General features: G+C 36.5%; 1 protein-coding gene across 1 annotated transcript in view; it reads right to left on the bottom strand.

Annotated features, from left to right (window-relative positions):
* Positions 1–19,823, bottom strand: part of LOC129788325 (probable G-protein coupled receptor CG31760) — a 32,837-nt gene that overhangs the window by 10,481 nt on the left and 2,533 nt on the right. The window contains exons 2-9 of the mRNA XM_055824294.1: positions 12,630–12,784; positions 12,371–12,557; positions 6,181–6,379; positions 5,407–5,713; positions 4,351–4,722; positions 3,726–4,258; positions 2,513–2,762; positions 2,085–2,332 (exon numbers count right to left, since the gene is read on the bottom strand). Of these exons, the coding sequence (XP_055680269.1) occupies positions 2,085–2,332; positions 2,513–2,762; positions 3,726–4,258; positions 4,351–4,722; positions 5,407–5,713; positions 6,181–6,379; positions 12,371–12,557; positions 12,630–12,761 (2,228 nt within the window). The 5' untranslated portion in view covers positions 12,762–12,784. The remainder of the gene's footprint in view (positions 1–2,084; positions 2,333–2,512; positions 2,763–3,725; positions 4,259–4,350; positions 4,723–5,406; positions 5,714–6,180; positions 6,380–12,370; positions 12,558–12,629; positions 12,785–19,823) is intronic.

Genomic DNA, 19,823 nt, shown 5'->3' on the forward strand with positions numbered 1-19,823 from the left:
GAAACAGTTTTTGGCATTTTTTGCCCTAAAAGAATGGTTTTACAGGGTTCTAATGTTCTAGAAAGTTGTAGGGAATTGCAAAACCTTTAATTTGATACCAAGTTCAGAAAAATCGGACAAGCCGTTCAAGAGATATGGCTATTAGAACTTTTCAAATTCAAGAATTTTTCAAATGGCTATATCTTCTAAACGGCGACATAGATTTTCTTCATTTTTGGACTGGTGCAAGATTATTAGTCCTGCTACAACATATCAAAATTTAAAAGATTTGCCTAATGGGGATTCGGAGATATTGCCCCTTAAAGTTAGGCAATTTTTGTTTTTGATTTTAGCGCCTCTTGCGGATGTTTTTGGAACTTGAAATGTTCTAGACAGTTGTAGGGCTTCTTGAAACCTTTCATTTGATACCAAGATGGTCACAATCGGTCAAGCCGTTCTCGAGTTATATCGAAAAAACACTTTTTGCTTTGGGCCGCCATATTTGCTAAACCGCTTGACCGATTTTCAAGTATTAATTATCGATAAAAATGTCTCACTGAGCTCTACAACATACTAAAATTTCAGACCTCTAGCTATAAGGAAAGTGGTTGACAATGTTTCAAAATGGCGGACGGCGGCCATCTTGGATTTTGAAAATGCGAAAAAATGAAATTTTACACCCACATTTCTATAGAAAACTTCAAACCGGAAGTCTCTATCTTCTACCATTCTCGAGTTATAAGACAAAGTATGGACCACCGGCAGGCCGGCCGGATCAAAAATTTTCCACCACCAGTTTTGGAATGTAGGTTGTCTGAAACGTGCTCATACCAAGTTTGAGCCCGATCTGAGGTGGTCGGAAAATCCGACGATTACAATACTTGGTGTTGGCCACGAAGTGGAACACCAACTAATTATAATAGTACCTACTTGTAATTCCGCTAAAGAAAGTATTTACATTGAAAAATGCAAACAACTCCAGAGCACATAATGTAAAAGCTCTGTGAAAGCTCCGTAAAAGCATGTACTAACGTACTACACGTAGATACTTATATATTTAAGGAATATTCTAACATTTCCTTGTTCTTCACCATAAAACGTTTATTTGGTGAAAAAATAAATTCCATTTTGGCTTTCATTCTATTCCTTTAAATTTGGCAGAATATTCATTGATCAAGGAAGGTATTAGAAAACATTTAACAGCAGGCTTATCAATCTAACGCCTGGTTGTTGATTGTATATGCCAATTTATTGAAATTCTCTTTAACATTTAGATAACACTTCCTAATATGAGAACAAAACACTTGCAAAAGTACAAATTAAATCATTACGAAACATTTGAGTATTCAAGAAAGGTTATTCAAGGAACTTCAAGAATATTAAATTTGAAACTTTTGCACAATTATATTGTTTCTATACGACGATGCTATGTTTCATACGAAAGAAAATTGCCTTTCCAACACCGGAATTGTGAAATATTTCATCTAAAATATGCCCTTCCGCATATATGAAGACATCATCCTTTAACTTTCCCAATTCATCTCTATTTCCTCCATACTGGGGAATATGGTTGGATTGGGGGATCCAATGTGTGAGACTGTGTAGCGTACACAACCCCTTTATTGCTATTCTGGCATGTTGATTTAACTGTCGGAATAACAAAACTTATTAATCACCTATCATTCACTAACTTCCCAAAGTGGATTTATTTTCAATTACGAGATTTTACTTCAATATATACTCTCCTCTTTAGTTTAGTTCTCCTCTCTCTCTCTCTTTCGAGGGAAAACAACAAAGTTCGTTCATTTAGTTTGGGGATCTTTTGGTTCTTGCATAATCCAATTAAGGGCATCGTTTTTGGTGTCGTATCTCTCAGTGTTGATTTTATATTGTATACAAAGTATAAAATATGCAAGGAAATTTTGGTTTTGCAACACAAAACCACCATTATGTAGTGTTAATTAATGGGCTATGTTGCGGAGATTTTATCAATAGATACAGCATAGAATCAGGATTTTTTTGAGGTTGATGACGTGAATTTTGTTTGTATTGAATGATTGGAAAATTAATTTCATGCATTTGAGGATAGATATATTCGCACTTACCCAATTGAATTTGTACCCACGCTGTTTGATCCGCTGTGTCCATCGTCACTAATTGTAGCATTATTGACATGGGAAGTCATTTGTTTAATGGATTGACTCTGGCTGCTTGATGCCTTGCACAGGGGACTCTGGAGGCTGGATGTTAACGTAAAATAACCACCGGGCTTTGGTTTGAGGTGCCGATTATTCATCTCCATGTTGACAATTCGCATAAATTCAATCTGGGCAGCGAGCTTTTGAACTTCCTCCTGTGCGTCACATTGCGCAAAAGTTGAATTAAAAAATATGAATTAATTATTTTTTTAATTTATTCAAATTGCTTTTAATTAAAATTAAGTTATGTATCATGATACTCATCAGGGGGGAAAATTCAGCAAAAAAAAGGAAGAAGAATTTATGAAAGGATTTTTTTGTGGCCAAAATCTCACCTTAAGTTCTTCATTTTCTTGGTACAAATCAGGGGTATCCTCCGGCACTAGGCCAATGCCATTGAGGGAGAATGATGCTGTAACTCCCCGTACACGTGCCTTATTGTCCCACTGATCTCCCTGGCCACGCAGCACCCTCACAACTTTGGGCCCAAATACAAGGGCAACTGTCACTGATGTCGACAGTTGGGTGCGTATGAATCCCAGAAGATACTTTATATCCGGTCCCGCTTGGGGAAATATGAACAGGCTGTAAACACAGAATATTTACGCATTATTGGGAATTCAGGATTCGTCGTGTATCCCATGATTGGAATTTATATCCCCTTTGGAGGAATTTTGCTTATTTCTCGCCTCCAGAAGCCTCTTTGGGAAATTAGTGTGGTGCAAAAGCTAGAGCGTGAAAATTTATTTCCTCATTTCCCCAATTGAATTTTCTTTGAATTACGAAGCACTAAACTTACTCGCTTAATGAGATAAAATTTAAATTGATTTTAGGCTTTAATTTTATACAGAATAAATTTCGTTTTGCATTTTCCACAGTTTTCTACGGAAGATTTCTTCTCGAAATCATACAATTTATTGGAAAAGCTATAAACAGATAATTCGGTAAAGATTTAATTGAATTATGCAGCTGGAAAGGAGCTTAGTTCTGCCTCAAAAACTCTTCAATAACTTTCTTAGAGAATCAAAGATTTGAAACTTCTATATTCTTAAAGTATCCTACATTTCCATATTTGAAAATTTTATTATGCGCAATCAGGGTTTTGTTGACTAAAAGTGAAGCGAAGTGCAACGTGATTGAGGCGAAAGATTGTCAAGGAATGGCAAGAAAAACATATTTTTTTCTCTGAGAGAGACTCACCCTCATTTCAAAGTAAAATTTACAATCTACTCTCCACAACTCTTGTAATCAAATGATAAGAAAGTTCACTCTCTCTCAAAGAACTTCTCGTTGAAACTCATTAGAATTTCCTGCTTGAAACTTACAAAAGCTAACAAAGGGATTTTGTAGTTAATTAAAAAATGAGTGAAGAGGAGTACTTTAGAGACACCTACTGTACATATTTTATGTAGATAAATCACATGAAGCGCATAAAGCTAAAGTTTATGCACTCATTTATATGCTACCTATGTATGTTATGTAATTTCAAGGAGAATTTTTGTAGCTTTTGGCAAAAAAGAAAATCAAAATAAATGTAGTTAAACTTACTGAAAAGCCACCATAGTTGTATTGACAAGAGCAATGTTGTAGATGGCATAGGAGATGAGCCTTGCCTCGTTGTACATGGACTCTGCATGTCGTACGTTGTAGCAGACTCTGATGCCCCAGGCTAGGAAGAGAACTTCCCCAATGGCTAAACTATGATCCCACCAATTGTATGAGCACTGTTTGAACTTTAACCCATACTGATCGGTAATCTCCTCGGCATTTGGCGGAGCAGACAGTGTCCACGTGCCAAGGTAGATTAGCATAACAAGCAAAATAGGCACCATCCACTGCAACAATTGCTTGTCTGTGAGTTTAACTTTGTGCGCCGACTTTACGCGATACGTGAGGGAAACACGCCAAGTCTTCATCAGGAGGGATGTGTACGTGATGCAGAAGCCCATGTGACGTGTCCATTTGGTTGCGATGCAGCTGCACGTATCGAGGATGGGGAAAATAGCGGCCATCTCGAGGTACATAATCGAGCACCCCAGGAGGGTGATTGTGAGGAAGATAGGACTCGCCACTTTAAATACCTACACCGCGGTATGTTTGAAATTTTAACAACAACAAAAAATTCCCACGACAGGAAGGATTTTCATGTGTGTGTGAAAACTTTGATATTTACCTTGACTTTCCTGTGGCCATACATATAGAAAGCAAGTATGATGGTAAAAATGGCACATAGCACAGACACGGTGAGCAATGTAATGCGGAAGACCCAATTGTATGTGGCCAAGCATGGGGCTGGACCCAAACAATTCCCACATCCGTCTGCACATTTGAGACATTGAAATTTATCCACATAAATGGTACTCTCATTGTCCCAATACTCCTGATATGCCACCTCCATCACGGAGCCATTGAAGCCAAATGGATGGCGGGATGAGTAGTAGCCTGGGCGACAGAGGCATTGGTAATCCCCACGACGCCATCCATCTCCATTCCCACTGCCTAGGGTACCCTTTGACCTTCCGCCGGCATAAAATCGATGATCACACTGTCAAGAGAGAGACGAGAGAAGTTGGAGGACTTCACTTTCAAACATTAATCCAATTACACCGACATCCAAGAAATTGCAAATTTGATTCCCTTATCCTCCTCTCTGTGCTTTCATCACACCAGTGAGGATTTATCGAAAGAATCATCTGCTACATGGAATCGATTGCAAAATGTACCGTGAGAACTCCTACATTGAATAGCTGGGTCATGATGGGGTGTCCTTTAACAGGGGGAATAGGCAATTTAATTGCCTTATCGGACAATTTAAAATCAATCAATGAATTTTATACACCCCAAGCACAAATGGTCAGGAAGTCATGCATCAAATTGGGCAAAATGTTGTGAGTTTCAATTTCCATTATGTAAAATTTATTCATATCCTAAAGAGAAATTCCAACTTATCACGAACTTTGTGCTATATAGCACATCATGTATATATCTATTGTGTGCTATGTGTTTGTGTACATGTGGAACAGGGAAGATGGTAAGTTATGAATTTTGAGGAAGCTGAGACTTCCCTTATAAGGGATTTATTACATGGCGGTTACAGCGACGGAGCTTGTTTAAATAGTTTCCGTAAGAACAAATATTTAATTACTAAAAGAAAACTTTTACTTTGAGGAAGAGCTTGAGAAAAGCTTGAAGAGTACTTTGAGGTGGACGTGAAAAGTTTAATTTATACCTGCATTGTAGTTGGATGGCACTTATGTGAGCCCAGTAGGGCGTCGATTTCCAAGTCGTCCTCTTCATTTTCATCCTCTGGGTCGCATTGATTTACATGCAAATCCGACACATCGATGTCAACACTGAGAAAACCACGTATTCCATGGCGACTTGTCGGTGGGATGGCAACGCTGTACGAGAGCGTCCACCTGCGATGACTGCACAAGTAGTAGGGGTAGGTCCACCAGCCCTTAAAGGAGGCACTGATGGGACTTGGTGAAAACTTTGGTGATCTTAAGCCCGGTGATGAAATTTCATCTTCGAACCTGAGAGGAAGAGAAAACTCGTAAAACCCCACGGCTTACACAAAGTCTACTAAAGACACACAGGGGTGGGATTTAAATCATTAACTTTTGAAGGTGCTATAAATTCTCGTTCAAAATTCATCAGAAAATCACACCGTTTGTTTTATATGAGAGACAACTCTTCAACTTGTTGCTCAGTTGCACGAAAATCATCCCCATCACCCACCCTTCAACATATATACAATACTTTTCTTTCTTCCCTTGTTGTTTCCTCAATTTTCTCCCTTCCAACCACCCATACAAGGAAAAGTAAAGTCACGTGCGACATTGAGACCTATATCGTCCTTAAGATGTGAAGACAACCCCCCTCCCTCACTCCCAGCATGGCGACAAAATTAAGTGGGACACGAACGCAATTTCAAATTGAATAAGGCAATTTTATGCTCTCTTCCAACCCTTTAGTGTTGGGGAAAGTTTGTATAGCTTACCATGGATAATTCATATCTGGCTTCAAGCCCACACTCACGCCATCCTCCTCAACGCGATGCGGTCCACCGAGACCACCAAGTTGTTGATTCCACCATACGGCAGTGATTATTGCTCCATTTGTGATATTTAGCGCCAAAATTCGCGCTGAAGTTACGTGAGTATCGCCCAAGAGACCTTTTGCAATGGCATCGAGAAGTCCTACAGAGAAAAAATAACATTTTGCATGTTAAGTAGCAACATAGATAGAGCATAAAACTCACAGCATTGATCTGTCTTATTCAACTATTTTCATTATTTGAATATTGAATGAAATTTAATCCCACCATTCAAAGGAGCTTTCAATTCATCCCTTTGCTACATATCATCATGCTTACAGGAGCTTTTCCAAAGAAATTCACAAAGTGTGTATAAAAATGCTTTTCCAGTGTGGAAAAATGACTTGCAACACCTCCAGGCAAGGTTAACGAAGGAGGAACTGCGAAGAGTTTGTGAGAAATTGTTTGGTTTAATTGTGGAAACGCAAACAGGTGTTTGTGCCTCTTGTTCGTCAAGCTCAAACCACCCCAAGCGTGCGGGGAGATACATAATAGAAACTCTTGTGAGACGCTGGGAATTGCCATCTCATTTGAATTTTTAATTTTACTTAAAAAAATTGAAAGAAGACTTTTGTACGCGAATTTCAGAGGGTGTGGAAGTCGCATTTTGAATGAATATAAAAGAGAAATTTTCATCATTTATATTAAATTCTATTGTTAGCTTCCATCATTCCACCACGCAGTTCTCCTGAGGGAGGATGAACTGTGGGAGATAAAATACATATATGTATATATAGAAATGTATGGCATGTTCCATATATATGTACATATAGGAGCGTCAGAGTTTCTCGATAAAATGTAGCAGGAGAAAATCATTTTTTGCTGCACAAGGAGCAAAAAGGTGACAATGACAATTTACCGAAAACGAATCCAATTTTCCCTCTTAATAATTCATGTTCACCTCAAAAAAGTATGAATGAGAGGGATTTTTTGCTCAACACCGCCGGTCGAAGGGAAAAACCAGGAAATTTTGTGGCAGGTGGAAATCTGCGAAGATTTGATATAGAAAGCGAAGTGATTTATCTAGATACTGAATATTTTTCACGGCGTGTGGGATCTGTCTGTGAAATGTGTAAATTATTGAAGGGAAACTCCCGAAAAGATATTTTTGGCAAGACGTCGAAATGTGTCGATAATATTTTTCCCAAGAATACACCTAAATATTTCATTGCGAAAAAAAATTCCCTTGCGTTGGGATAAATAGAAATTGAGCGTGGGGGCTTGTAGAGAAAATTGAAATAAACAGACGTGTACGTGTTAAAATACTCCCACAGATTTTTTTCACTGAAAATTTCTTCTTTAACATTATCATTGCTTAGATAAGAAAATGAGAAAATTATGCATGGATTATTCAATGCAAAGAGCATGGCAGAAAGGTGAAAATTTCCCCCTGAAAAAAAAGGCCGCGTGAATCTCTTAATTCCACGCAGTTGACACACGCATGAATATAGAAAAATATTTTGACACACATCACAAGAAAATATCTTCACGATTAAATCCCCCTCCCCCACATACTGCTGCTTCTCTCATATTTATCAGCTTTAGATGCTTCGGGGGATGATAGCAGTCGTGTGTATATATCAGAATTCAGAACAGACAGTGAAAGGTGCCTCGCGATTAAATTTGCATTAAATTTTGTCACTCCCATCCGTCGACAACGAGCCACCAGACAACCGAAGAATGGAATAAAAAATGTTTTAGGTAGTCTTTATGAATAAAAGGGAAATTTATGAGAAATTTTCATCTAATATGAGATCATGGGGTGAGATTTCATCTAGTTGATTTCTCCAAATACACAATGAACCTCGAGAAATCTTGTAGATGTGTGTTTTGAGACACCCTCAGGCTATGAGAATTCTCAGAAACACACCCTCCCACCTCCGAAAAACCCAGAGGAAAACGCTCAATGTTCTTCTCTGAAATGTGTTCATGTTAAAGTCGTCGAATGCTATCACAAAAAGGAAATTAAGAAGAATCAAGTTTTGCTGAGAAAGCCAAAAAGGACATTCTTGTGTTTTTCGTGGGTCTCAAAAGAATTTGTCGTTTATTCGTAAATTTGATAATTAATGACGATGGTATCCCGCACAGTCAAAAAAAATCTCATTTGACGGTCCTGTGGTAGATGGAAGAACGAAAAAACGAGAACTATGGCAAAAGGCTCAGGAAGGAAGTCGATGCGAGCTTTATCAAATTCTGTCGGATTCAGCTGCGAATGGCACGTCTGCTGAAGATTCTTTCCTTCACTCATTTTCGTTTAATAACAAAAATAAGATGTTAGGAAGATTCTTCTTCATTCCTCCCTCCTTTTACTCCCCTCACTTTTCATCATTTTCAAGGGTCGCAAGCACAATATAAAAGTGATTTATCGCTTGAATGTTGAAGATTTTAAATTGTTTTTTTTTTTAAGAAATATTTTTGTGTTTAAATCTTTTTTTTAACTAAAGAAAAAGCTCGAGAGTGTGTGAATAAATGCTTCAAAATTTGGTAGGTAATAAAATCTCTGAAAGTTCAGCTTATAAAATGAATTTTATATCACAATTTGAGATAGAAAATCTCAGCTTTAAGAAGTTATGAACTAAGAAAGCTTGTTTTGAGAATTTACTAATCTAAGCTCAATTTTTTGAATAAAATCAAACCATAAAGCTCAGAATTAAGAGATTATATGTATATTAACTGCGAAAGCTCAGCTTTGAGAATTTATAATAAATCCATGAAAGCTCAGCTTTAAGAAATTATACAAATTCTTACAAATCTTTTTAAAGCACAAGAAGGAAAGCAAAAGGAAAAAAATTTAGAGACTCTTGCACGGAATACGCCAAATAAGTAGCACAAGAGGAACATATACGAAAGGTTAGCATTGTCAGCAAAATATTTCGTACTCCCCTTAGAACCAGCAAAATTGTGTATTTCAAGCACAAGGCGCTCCATCTCCGAAAAAGGCGAATGATTCAATGAAATTTATCAAATTTTATATATCATCCAACTCTCCTTTGAATTTCTCCTTGTACATATATGGCTAAAGGGAAGAGGATGCTCAAAGATGGAGGAGCTTTTGTGTATATATTTGCAATTCCTTCTATGTGGTCTCTATGGCCATAATCAAACTTTCAAAGTTGGCATTTCTTATATACCAGATTTATTGTCCGTAAAGTGGCGTGTGTGAGTGTGTCCGTTGATATCACAAAAAGGGTCAATGAAGGACTAAATTTCCTGCCTTTTGTCTACACACAGAATTTTCCCTCATCCCTTCTCTATCGAATGCCCAACAGCTGAGGAAGATAGTTCTGAGAATGTTTGTGAAATATTTCTCCTCTCAAATCGACAGGGATAAAAAATAACTTGCGTGTGGTAGTTTTTTGGGAGCACCAGACCTTATTATATCTTGATGTTTTTCTGCCCATTTTCACTCAACCAACCGTACAAGAAGGTCTAGTTTTCTCACAGACACGCGTGTGGGTTTTTTCATCCTATACTTCCCTTGGACACATCAACATCCTTCCATCAATTTAATAAGATTCCTTTATATCTCTTTTTTTTCCTCTTGTTCGTCTCTTCATTGCTATATGGGCTCTCACTTTGAAAATGGATGAGGAAAAAAAGGGAGTTTAGAGAACATAAAAATACATTTGACGTAGCATTCTTCCCTTTAAGAATGCCGTCGTTCGTCTTCTTTCTTTTTGCTCCTTTCCTCAAAAGGACACACAAAAAAGTAAGTCAAATGAACTGCCTCCACAGACAATTGAAAGAATATAACAGAGAGAGAGAAAATCTATTAAAAAGTACAACAGAAAACTCCTTTTGTGTCATTTCCTTTCGTCTGACACTAATATGACTTTCAATGTCTTTATTTTTGAAGGAAGCAAAAAGAAAGTAAATCCCCAAAGCGAGAAGATTGATAGAAAACCCTCGTATATGTTAATTTTAAATTTTATCAAGTTTTTTTGCGGAAGAGAAACTTTGAAAGTAGAACTTTTTCACAGAGAAGAACATTTCGTGGGAAATGTACAAAATAAAGTTGAACTGAGATAGTTGATGCGAAGTTTCTTATTAAATGTTTACGAGCTTTTTTTCTTTTATTGAAAGACTCTTTGTTTAACTAGTTTTTGCACTTGGGTATTCAGTTAAAATTCTTCAACAACAAAATTGTGGATATAAAATTTATTAAAACTCGAAGAACAACAGGAGGAATGTTAGGAAAATTATATTTTTTATATTTCATTGAAAATTGGATTTTTCTTTAAACTTTTCAAAGGATCGATATAGGCTCTCAAAGAGAGCTTTCTTCTTCTTCTTCTGCACTTTAAATTGTACGGCTGTTGGATTCCTTCCGGATCCATATAGCCAAAGAGAGCTTTAATGAGCTTTTTTTATTTAATAGAAAAATGTTTCAAGTATTGGGATCACATTTAATAATTATTTCTAAAATTATAAAAGGTCCCTGGATCTTTTTTTTTTAATGAACAACAAACTACAAAAGCTCATTTTAAAAGCAAAACTATCATTTCAGAATAATTAATATCAGAACAATCATTAATTGCAGTAGGTACGAAATGTTTGGTAAACTGAAACTGAGTCGTAAATCCCTTTTGTTCACCAAAGATAATTAAGAGTTTTTAATTATACATATAAAATCAATAAAACTTTTTATCACACAAATTGGTAAGTTTTAATTGGCAAAAATTTACTTCCTCCAACTGATTTTATTAATATGACTTGTTGGACATTTGTAGCTCGTAGTATCGCACAGAACTTCCTTCAAAAATAGCAATAAAATCGAAAATATATTTGCCATTGGAGGATCGATAATGTATTTTTAATGGAGTTACCAGAAGACGATGCTTCAATTCTCTTTAATTCTCTTCTTCGAATTTCGGAATAAAGTGTAATGTGAGCCACTTAAGTTATACTACATACATATATACTGCAAATGGGGTTATCTTATATATAGAAATATTTCCGCGAAATGGTCCTCATGATTATTCAGTAATTGAGTAGAATCTCTCACCCCCACCCCCACCCCCCATTTGATTGAAATAGAACCGACCAACTTGAAGAATCTCAGCGGACAATAAAATAGGGAAAGTGGAAGAAAAGTAATTCGAAATAGGCATAGATAACCTTCGGAAAAAGTATCTCTCACATCACCGACGATGCTTTCATCCGTGATGAAGCTCTCTGTGACCCCGTGGCAAAGTTTATGAATAAAATCTCTGTGCTAAGGAGACTTTAGGAAAAATACAATTCTGGACATGAGAGGATTTGATAAGACCACAAGGGGCTGATAGCTAAAGGAATAGAATGTTTTGCTGATTATTTTCTTTCTTTCTTTCTCGGAAGATTTTTTTCTTTTTTGGAAAGAGAATTTTCCCAATGTTTTAAATAGGAAAGAAATATTTTTTTTAAGCTTCTTTCGAACTTCACGTTAAATTACATTAAAATTTAAGAAAATTCTATATAGAAATTGAGAGCTTTTTTTAAACAGCGTTAAAGCTCAAAATGTAAAGGACATCCCTACATCCCTCGCCCTGCATTTTATTCCTTAAAATATTAAGCTTAAAGCACAAAAATTTAAAAAAGCTCTCTGTACCAAAAAAGTCTCATAAAAGCTCAATACTTTCTAATTAAAGATTTTCCTCGTTTTCTTCATGTATTACATACAATGGGCCTTTAAAAAAATCCACCACTTGTATACCCCTCAGGGGGAAAACCGTAAAATTTCAGTAGGGTATAAGAATAAACAGCTAAAAGAAGAAAAAAAAGAAGCTTCCGCCAAGGTTAGATTTGGCATTGAATGTCGTTTTGGTTTCCCCTTCGGCACATGCGGGGGAAAAGAACTTTTCCATATCTCTCACAGCAGCACGTAAAGCATCCTCGAGAGGATTATGTGGGGAGAGATTTCAGAGATTTATGACCTTCACCTCCAGGGCTTGCCTTGCGGCGCATACCTTCCGTTTTTAGTTCAATTGTTCATGAAATTGCTTCATGGCATTTCGTGACATGCCACCTCAAGTGCTCCTTGCCTTGTACATAGTTACCTATACCTCATCGTGTACAAGAATAAACCCCACTTAAATTGGCAGCAAATTGCACTCACCTCCATGCCGATTGACCCCCACGTCTTGGAGCACGGTGGCCGCCAAGTCAGCCTTCTGGCGTGCTCCTTCGTAGCGTTCAACACGAAGCGGTATTCTCAGTGGGCGGAATGCCCGGGACAAGCAGTACTTGCCCAGATTTTCCGTCGCTATGTCGTGTATGGTCTGCAGGGACTCCTCAATGGCATCCTACATAATAAAAAAAATCGCAACGGGGTGAGAAATAAAAATCGATTTATGGCGCGTGACACACCCACAAACCTTCCCGATGTCGGCGGGAGTGCTGAATGTGGCGAAAATACCATTTGGACCGGAAGTTGCCCGGCAATGCCCAATGAGTATTGACAGACGAAGGATGAGGCCACACCAGAGCCACACTGGAAGTTCTCGCATTTCGCACAAGTCATGGACCTTTCCTGAAACAATGACAAGAAGAAAATTGTGAGTGTGCGATGGGGGATGTATAGCTTCTCATCACTTTGTATTCAAACAACCTGACCTATTGTCTTTTCGTTGACATTCAAGGACGATAAATCAAGAAAAATCGCAAGGAAAAATTATATAAAAAAAAATTTCTATGATAAATTTTATGTAATATTTTTCAAGGTTCTCTCGAGACAGTTCACGCTAAATAGGTATATGGAGGTTGTTACATAACAAACTGCGAAGGAAGCTTTTAGTTGCTCCTCAGAATGTAAGTTTGTAAATTTTACGATATTTTCCCCTTAAATTCTTCACTTGATTTTATGATTCTAATAAAATAGATGATGCCTTATGGTATAAGAACAAAGCTCAGCAGGGTGAGGTGAATGGATTTATGTCAAAGCTCTTCCAAATTCCATTACAATTTACGGGAAGGGGAGAGAGGATGGGAGTATATATACGTGAAAGCTCGGTGAAGCACCATGACGGAGGCTTTCAGAGACAGAGGCCCGCGTTTTGATTGTGTCGGTTCATTGAATTTAAATTAAAAACCACCTTCACCACCCACTCCTTGCGACGTCAAATTACATTTTCCCGCCAATCAGGGTTGATGAGGGGCCCCATGACTGGGGGGTGGGTATGGAAAATCATGATCGAATGTACCCTCTTCTTCAGCACGTCGTCGGTGCTAGATTATGATGTAATGGCAGCTGGAGGAAAACACCGAATAATATAATTATTGGCATAGAGCAGTGAAGAAAAAATCAATACATCCCAGATTCTTCATACAACGTGAAGCCTTCACATGATGGGAGTGATTTAAAGATGACACATAAGGGAGTATAATAAATTGTCAAAATATTACCCCGGAATCTGCGTACATAGTTAATAATCTCAAATTCACATTCATTTTATGACTGCGGTATAAATCTCATAGATAAGGGGCCAATTGCTCTCATCATTTCGCATGACTTTTTGGGCATTTCGCTCCACACACAAATTCTTGGCACTTTGCCACAAAAATATGCTAAACAAAACGGAAAATTGCTAATGTTTAATCCTTCTCTACCCCTAACTAAGTGCCTGAATCAACATGTCACTCAAGATTTCTCTCACAGATAGCAACACTTAATAAAATTCCACCACCCACATAATTATTTCTTAATAATACTTTTAGGGCTTTTAGGTTTTTCCTTCTCACTCTCCTAAAAAAAATTGAGATGTTTACTTTTCAATGAGAATTTATTTTTTGCTTAAGAAAAACATTGCTTTTAACTAAGAAGGATTTTTGAATTAAATGGGGGTCCCTTAAGCAGGGACTTAGGGAAGGTATTTAGGTGTCTAAAGTACCCTTGAATAAATCAGAAAATTAGGCTTCACTTTAGAGACCAAAAAAATTATTTTCTCGCTAAAAATTACAGAAAAGAAATTTTTAATCGTTTTAAAAATAAATTAAACGTTAGAAAATGTCAAACAATTGAAAATTGGACGGACAATGTTATCAAGCTTGAATTAAAAAGATATTAATATAAAACTGAAAATATCCTTTAATTCTGATTTATGAATTAATGAATGCACACAAAAGTCTTCAAAGGATTTTGTGAATTGCTAAGACTTGTGAAAGTTCACGACTCCCCCCCCCCCCCCCGGAAGCATTGAAGGTTAAACAGGTAAATATGTTTCTTAATAAGTCTTATCGTGTAATTTATCAAGACTATTCAAATTTAATTTATCATATATACGACTAATTGTAGGCTCGATTGTCGGGGGGTTGAACCAATTATGGGTGGTCTGGGTGGTCCAATTAAAATGTCATTTAATACACCTTGAACTCACAGACCAAATTCAATGTGAAAGTTCACATGATTGATGTGTGTGTGTGTGTTGTTGAATTGAACAAAATGAAAAGTTTTTGAGAAGTGAGAATTTCTATATAATATAGTGAAGATTTGTATGCTACTTGTTGACAAGATTATTACTGAAATTTCTCAAGAGAGAGATTTGAAAGGAAATAAACTTTTGGTATATGACGTGTGTTACCCAATCTTCCCTCATAAATTAACTTCAAATTGAAATCACACCTCAAAGGATGAGGGGGAAAATTACTCCTGAATTCCTGTTCATTTTATTGAGGTAAGAAATCATTGAGTTTAAGGAGAAAGAGAGAGAGTTGAAATGTAAGTCCATTATCAGCTGGCTATATAATGTGTGCTTGAACCCTGAAAGAACTCATGCCTAACCGGCCTTTTGAAGCACTTTCATGTACCCAAATAACCCTTGGCTCCTTCATACCCTCAAACACCCTCTCAAGTGTCAGTTGGTGGGTGGAATTGAAGGGACAGAGGGGGTGTTGTGGCAAAGGGCAAGAAGGTGGCAGATTTGTGGATGGAAATGGTGGGATTTTCCCCGTGTTATTTCATGCTGAAGAACATTTTCCCAAGTAGGGCGACACAGCAAAGAAAATGTTGATCCTGGCACGAGCCTAAATCTTTGCTCCTCCACCATTCCCATGTATTAATTGTGCTACGTCGAGTTGTTAGTTAATTCCGGATTAGTGGAACAAGAAATCCATCCCGAACAAAAGGTCAGGTATGTACATATAAATGATGAGGGATGTGGGTGGATGTGTGTGAAGTAACTTCCATTTAATGAAGCACTGTAATTCATTACGCACCCAAATACTATAAATTGGATTCAAATTTCCTTCCAGTGAATTCAGGCTCTCAACACATTTCAATGTGAGAATGCTGAGCTCGTTGAGGAAGCACCACAGGTTATTCCACATTAAATTAAGTTTTCCTTCCTAACAATTTCCCATTAACCGCATTTACTGCGTTGGTATTCAATATGGTGGATAGACTCGAAATTTTTTTTAAAACAATTAATTCGTAATGATTCATTAAATATAATTTATGTTCTCCTGTAGAGCTGTTCTTTACAGCTAATTCTTGAGAAATTAAATTATGAATAATTTGAAAAAAAAATATGTTTGTTTATTACATTTTCAAGGAACATCTGTTGATAACTTTGCATTCTTTTGAGTGACAAAAAAAAGAACTGAAATTCGCTTCTTTAATCGTTTTTGCGTCTTATAACATTGATTAATATTTTTTAACCCAGTTTTGGTCAGATTTTTTTTGAAATGTTTTAAAATTCTAATTTCAAAAATGTCTGGAAAAATTAATTCTCAAAAGAAAGCTCTCAAACTTCTTCCTTTTAAGCTCTAAAACTTTTCCATTTGAATTTTAAGAAATTCAGAACTTTTTATGTCATTTTAATACATACACTCAAACCATTCAATTGACAAAACCGGATGAACTAACCCATTTTACATTGATTTTTCCGATTATTCTAATTACCGAATTCACAAGGATTGTATATTATTTAACACTACAATATATATTTAAAACCAGATGTACACTTTACTCAAAAAGCTCCTCTTGAAAGCTAAATTGTTAGTAAATATTCAATTCCTAAATTAAATTGAAAAGTTCAGCTCTGAGTTTGAAAATTAACAGCTCAATGATAAAGCGAATAAACCTCACTTGAAAGTTTTAATTAAAAATGTTACGTTACGTAAGTATTTTATTTCATTAGAGCATTGATTAATGTTTCTCAATGTTAATTTTTATTTCTTCTGATTCAGACAGCAATAATTTTGTATAGAATTTAATTCGAATCTTTAAGATAAAAAAAATGAGTAGAATTTTTTTTTCTATTCTTTCTAACAACAATCTCTCAAAAGAAATCATTTGAGGTTATTCCAGATTTTTTCTTGTGAATCAGAATTCTTAAGAATCTGACAAATTACAAAGTATTCCAAGTCTGATTAATTCATAATTCTAATCGCTTTTTCTGGACTTTTTCATTACTAAAAGCTCGGCTTTAAAAGTTGTTTCGTTTTCATAAAAATTTAAACAATATCCCCATAGCTTCATTTTTCTCTTTTCATAAATTTTCCTTTTTGCATGGAAAGTAAAGAGTTGCTATTGAGGTATCCTTTGAGCTTTTTTTTTGTGCTCTCCGCATTCAATGAGCTTTTTTAGGTTTTCCTTTGTGCAAACATTCGTTCTCTGTGAAATGTATGATAAACCCCGCAGAGAAGAGACAAACATTTATGAGTTTTTGCATGAAATTCGGTACAAATTGAATTCACTATTTCCGTTTGAATATGATTTGATAGTGAATATACTATGTATTATATCATGGTGTTATGTAGTGATGAATATATGGAATATGGGAGAGAAAACAAATGAACGAGAGTATTATCAACTGCTTTGCAACTATTGTTGAGATAGATGAATGACTTTTCTGGCTTTTAATTTGCCTAATTTGTGCTTTATGCTGCAAAATAGGGAGGAGGGTGCAACGATAATGCACTCTCTGTATTATGAATAGTGCAAGCACACGTATGGATACAAGTGTTTGCTTCTAACTCAATAATAACTTGTTGAGTGTTCTTGGAAATTCAATATGGAGAAATCAATTGAAAATTATAGGTACAGACCACCCATAAAATCTTAATGTGGGTAATTTGACTGACATGTTCTATGTAATTTTATCAATTGAATTTAAAGTACAAGAAGTTTCTTAAGCGTTATGGACATGTTTTGATTATTTCTCAAAGATTTTTTTTGTCTCGTCTGAGAAGCACTTTAATCCTCTCAAATTGATTTAAGGGTTTTTGTCTTTAATAGTTTTCTGCGGGAAAAATCTTAGTTTTTACTTTGACAAATTCCTTGGACTTGGAGACCCAACAAGAATATGCAAAGATAGATGAATAAATTTATAGGAGGGTAGATGGTGGAGGAAGGGTGACTATGTGTGGTAATTTAATACTTTCGCCATTCTATTCCTTTTCCAATTGTGTAGATGTATCAATGATGCTGTATCTCACTTAATTTTAATAACAATACTAGGAGTTAAAGCTCCTTTCTTTCCCCGCAGTATCCTCATAGCATAACAGGAGAAAGATGGTGAATTATATATAATGCATTTTGAATAAGAGAATTTTCTCTTGGAGACAGTTCAACGAATTTGAAACTCAATTTCCGGTCTCTTTCTCAGAAAAACTCTCCATTCTTCAAATAAAAAAATAATTCTTTTTAAGTCAAACTGTGTGGGTGCAGGAAAGTTGAATTTTCTGATATCTCTGAATCCCCGGTTTGCTCGGAGCTTTCACTCTTCACCACCCCCCCCCCCAACTTGTGTAATATAATATCTCAATGTTGTGTAAAAATTAAATGACTTGGAATCAATTTTGCAGGAAAATTACCTTCCAAAACAACAAAAAAAAAAAACGAGAGAATTATTTAAAGGTAACTCATGCGAGAAGATTATTCGTATTGATTGTTGAGTATATATATGTGGAGTGAAGAGCTATGTATATAGGTATGACTTCCAGTACAAACCACATTCACCTGTTTTCTCACCATTTGTCAATACCCTGACCATGGAGAAACCCCAAAATTGCCATCTAATTGATGCAATTAATTCACTTTCACCTTCATACAATACACCCTCAATACACAGGGGGTTGATGAAGAGAAAGAAAATCACCCCAACCAACGTAAGGAAAGGGGTTGTCTAATTTCTCAATAACTTCTTTCATGGATAGATTATGCAAATCAACCACTCCTGCCATGAATAAAAGCCATATAATAAATCGATTTTCGTCGCAATTTCTCACCCATTTTCTTCGGAATGCCACGCGAAGGGAAATCGATGTGCGCCCCCCTCCGCGAGAAAACCAATAAGTGGCAGACTTCCTTCAACATCAACCCCCCGCTTCTCCATCCCTCAATACCAGGCTGTCGACTGGTGGGATTCCGCCGTAACGATTTCTTTTCCACAGCCAGTATTTGTCGTCTCCTCCAACAGCCATCCCGGGAACGACGCATAAAACACACATTGTCGCCACTACGTTATAATTCATCCAATAAAACTCACACCCACTCCTGTGCGCCTTCCCATCTCGAGGGGCATTTTTTCTGCCACCCCAGTGGCTATATGGGGCTTTTTTCCCTATAAAACCCCTTTTTATATACCTCTTCAAATGCGACCGCGTTGCAGAATGTAAGCGCGTGTCCTTCCCACCCACATACAGAGGGGGTGGAAAATGAAAATGGTGTATTTGTGGGTAAAAGAGGCTGTTAAATTCCAAATTAGGTTCAATGGGGGTGTCCCCCGGTACACATCCCTGGCGTCTGCCCTTCAATCTCAATAAAACAATGCACGTGCGGAAGATTTTCTCGCAACACGGTGGAGAAAAAAAATCCCAAAAAAGGTTTAAATTCCTTAAAAGAAAAAAATTGATTACCTACCCTAACATTCAACAAATGATACTTTTATTTCTTTGATGTCTGTCTTTGTAGTGAACTTATAGTGGTTTTATGGGTTTTCAGCATACTGAAGAATAAATTTATTTTCCTTTCTCTTTGTGATTAAATGTTGAACACAAATTCTTTACGCTACCATGAACAAAAAGCATAAAGGGTTTATCTTTGAAGTTTTTCACATGACTATTTTTGACCTTTTGTGAATGTAATTCTACGACCTCCGCCTGTCTGCTGCTGGAAATACAAACTTCCATCTGATGGTGGAGGATATTTGATGAGATGGTTTTGTTGATGTTGAAAAAGTCTTTCACAGGGAATGTGCATTATTGACACGGCAATCGATTTGAACTTTCGTTTGAAGTGCCAAAAGGAATTGCGTTTGCGATACTTGAAGCAAGAATATTTGGCAGCTACCAATTGGAAATGAATCAATTTCATTTCTTATTTCGGAGAATTTCCACCGAGGGCGGGTTTATGGGAAAAGCTGCAGAAGCATTATCGTGCGCAATTTAATTCTCGATGGAGTAAATAATTCTTCGAATTTTCTGATAAATGCTTTACTAATATAAAAAAAATAGGTATTACCGACCGAGGGTATTACGTTGTATGATATTTCTTTCGGATTACACACAGTGGTGTTTTGCAGTACAACTACATTTGGGAGCGTAATGTGAAAAAAATTATTAGAGGTTCT

Source organism: Lutzomyia longipalpis, chromosome 2 (assembly GCF_024334085.1).
Source record: "Lutzomyia longipalpis isolate SR_M1_2022 chromosome 2, ASM2433408v1".
NCBI lineage: Eukaryota > Metazoa > Arthropoda > Insecta > Diptera > Psychodidae > Lutzomyia > Lutzomyia longipalpis.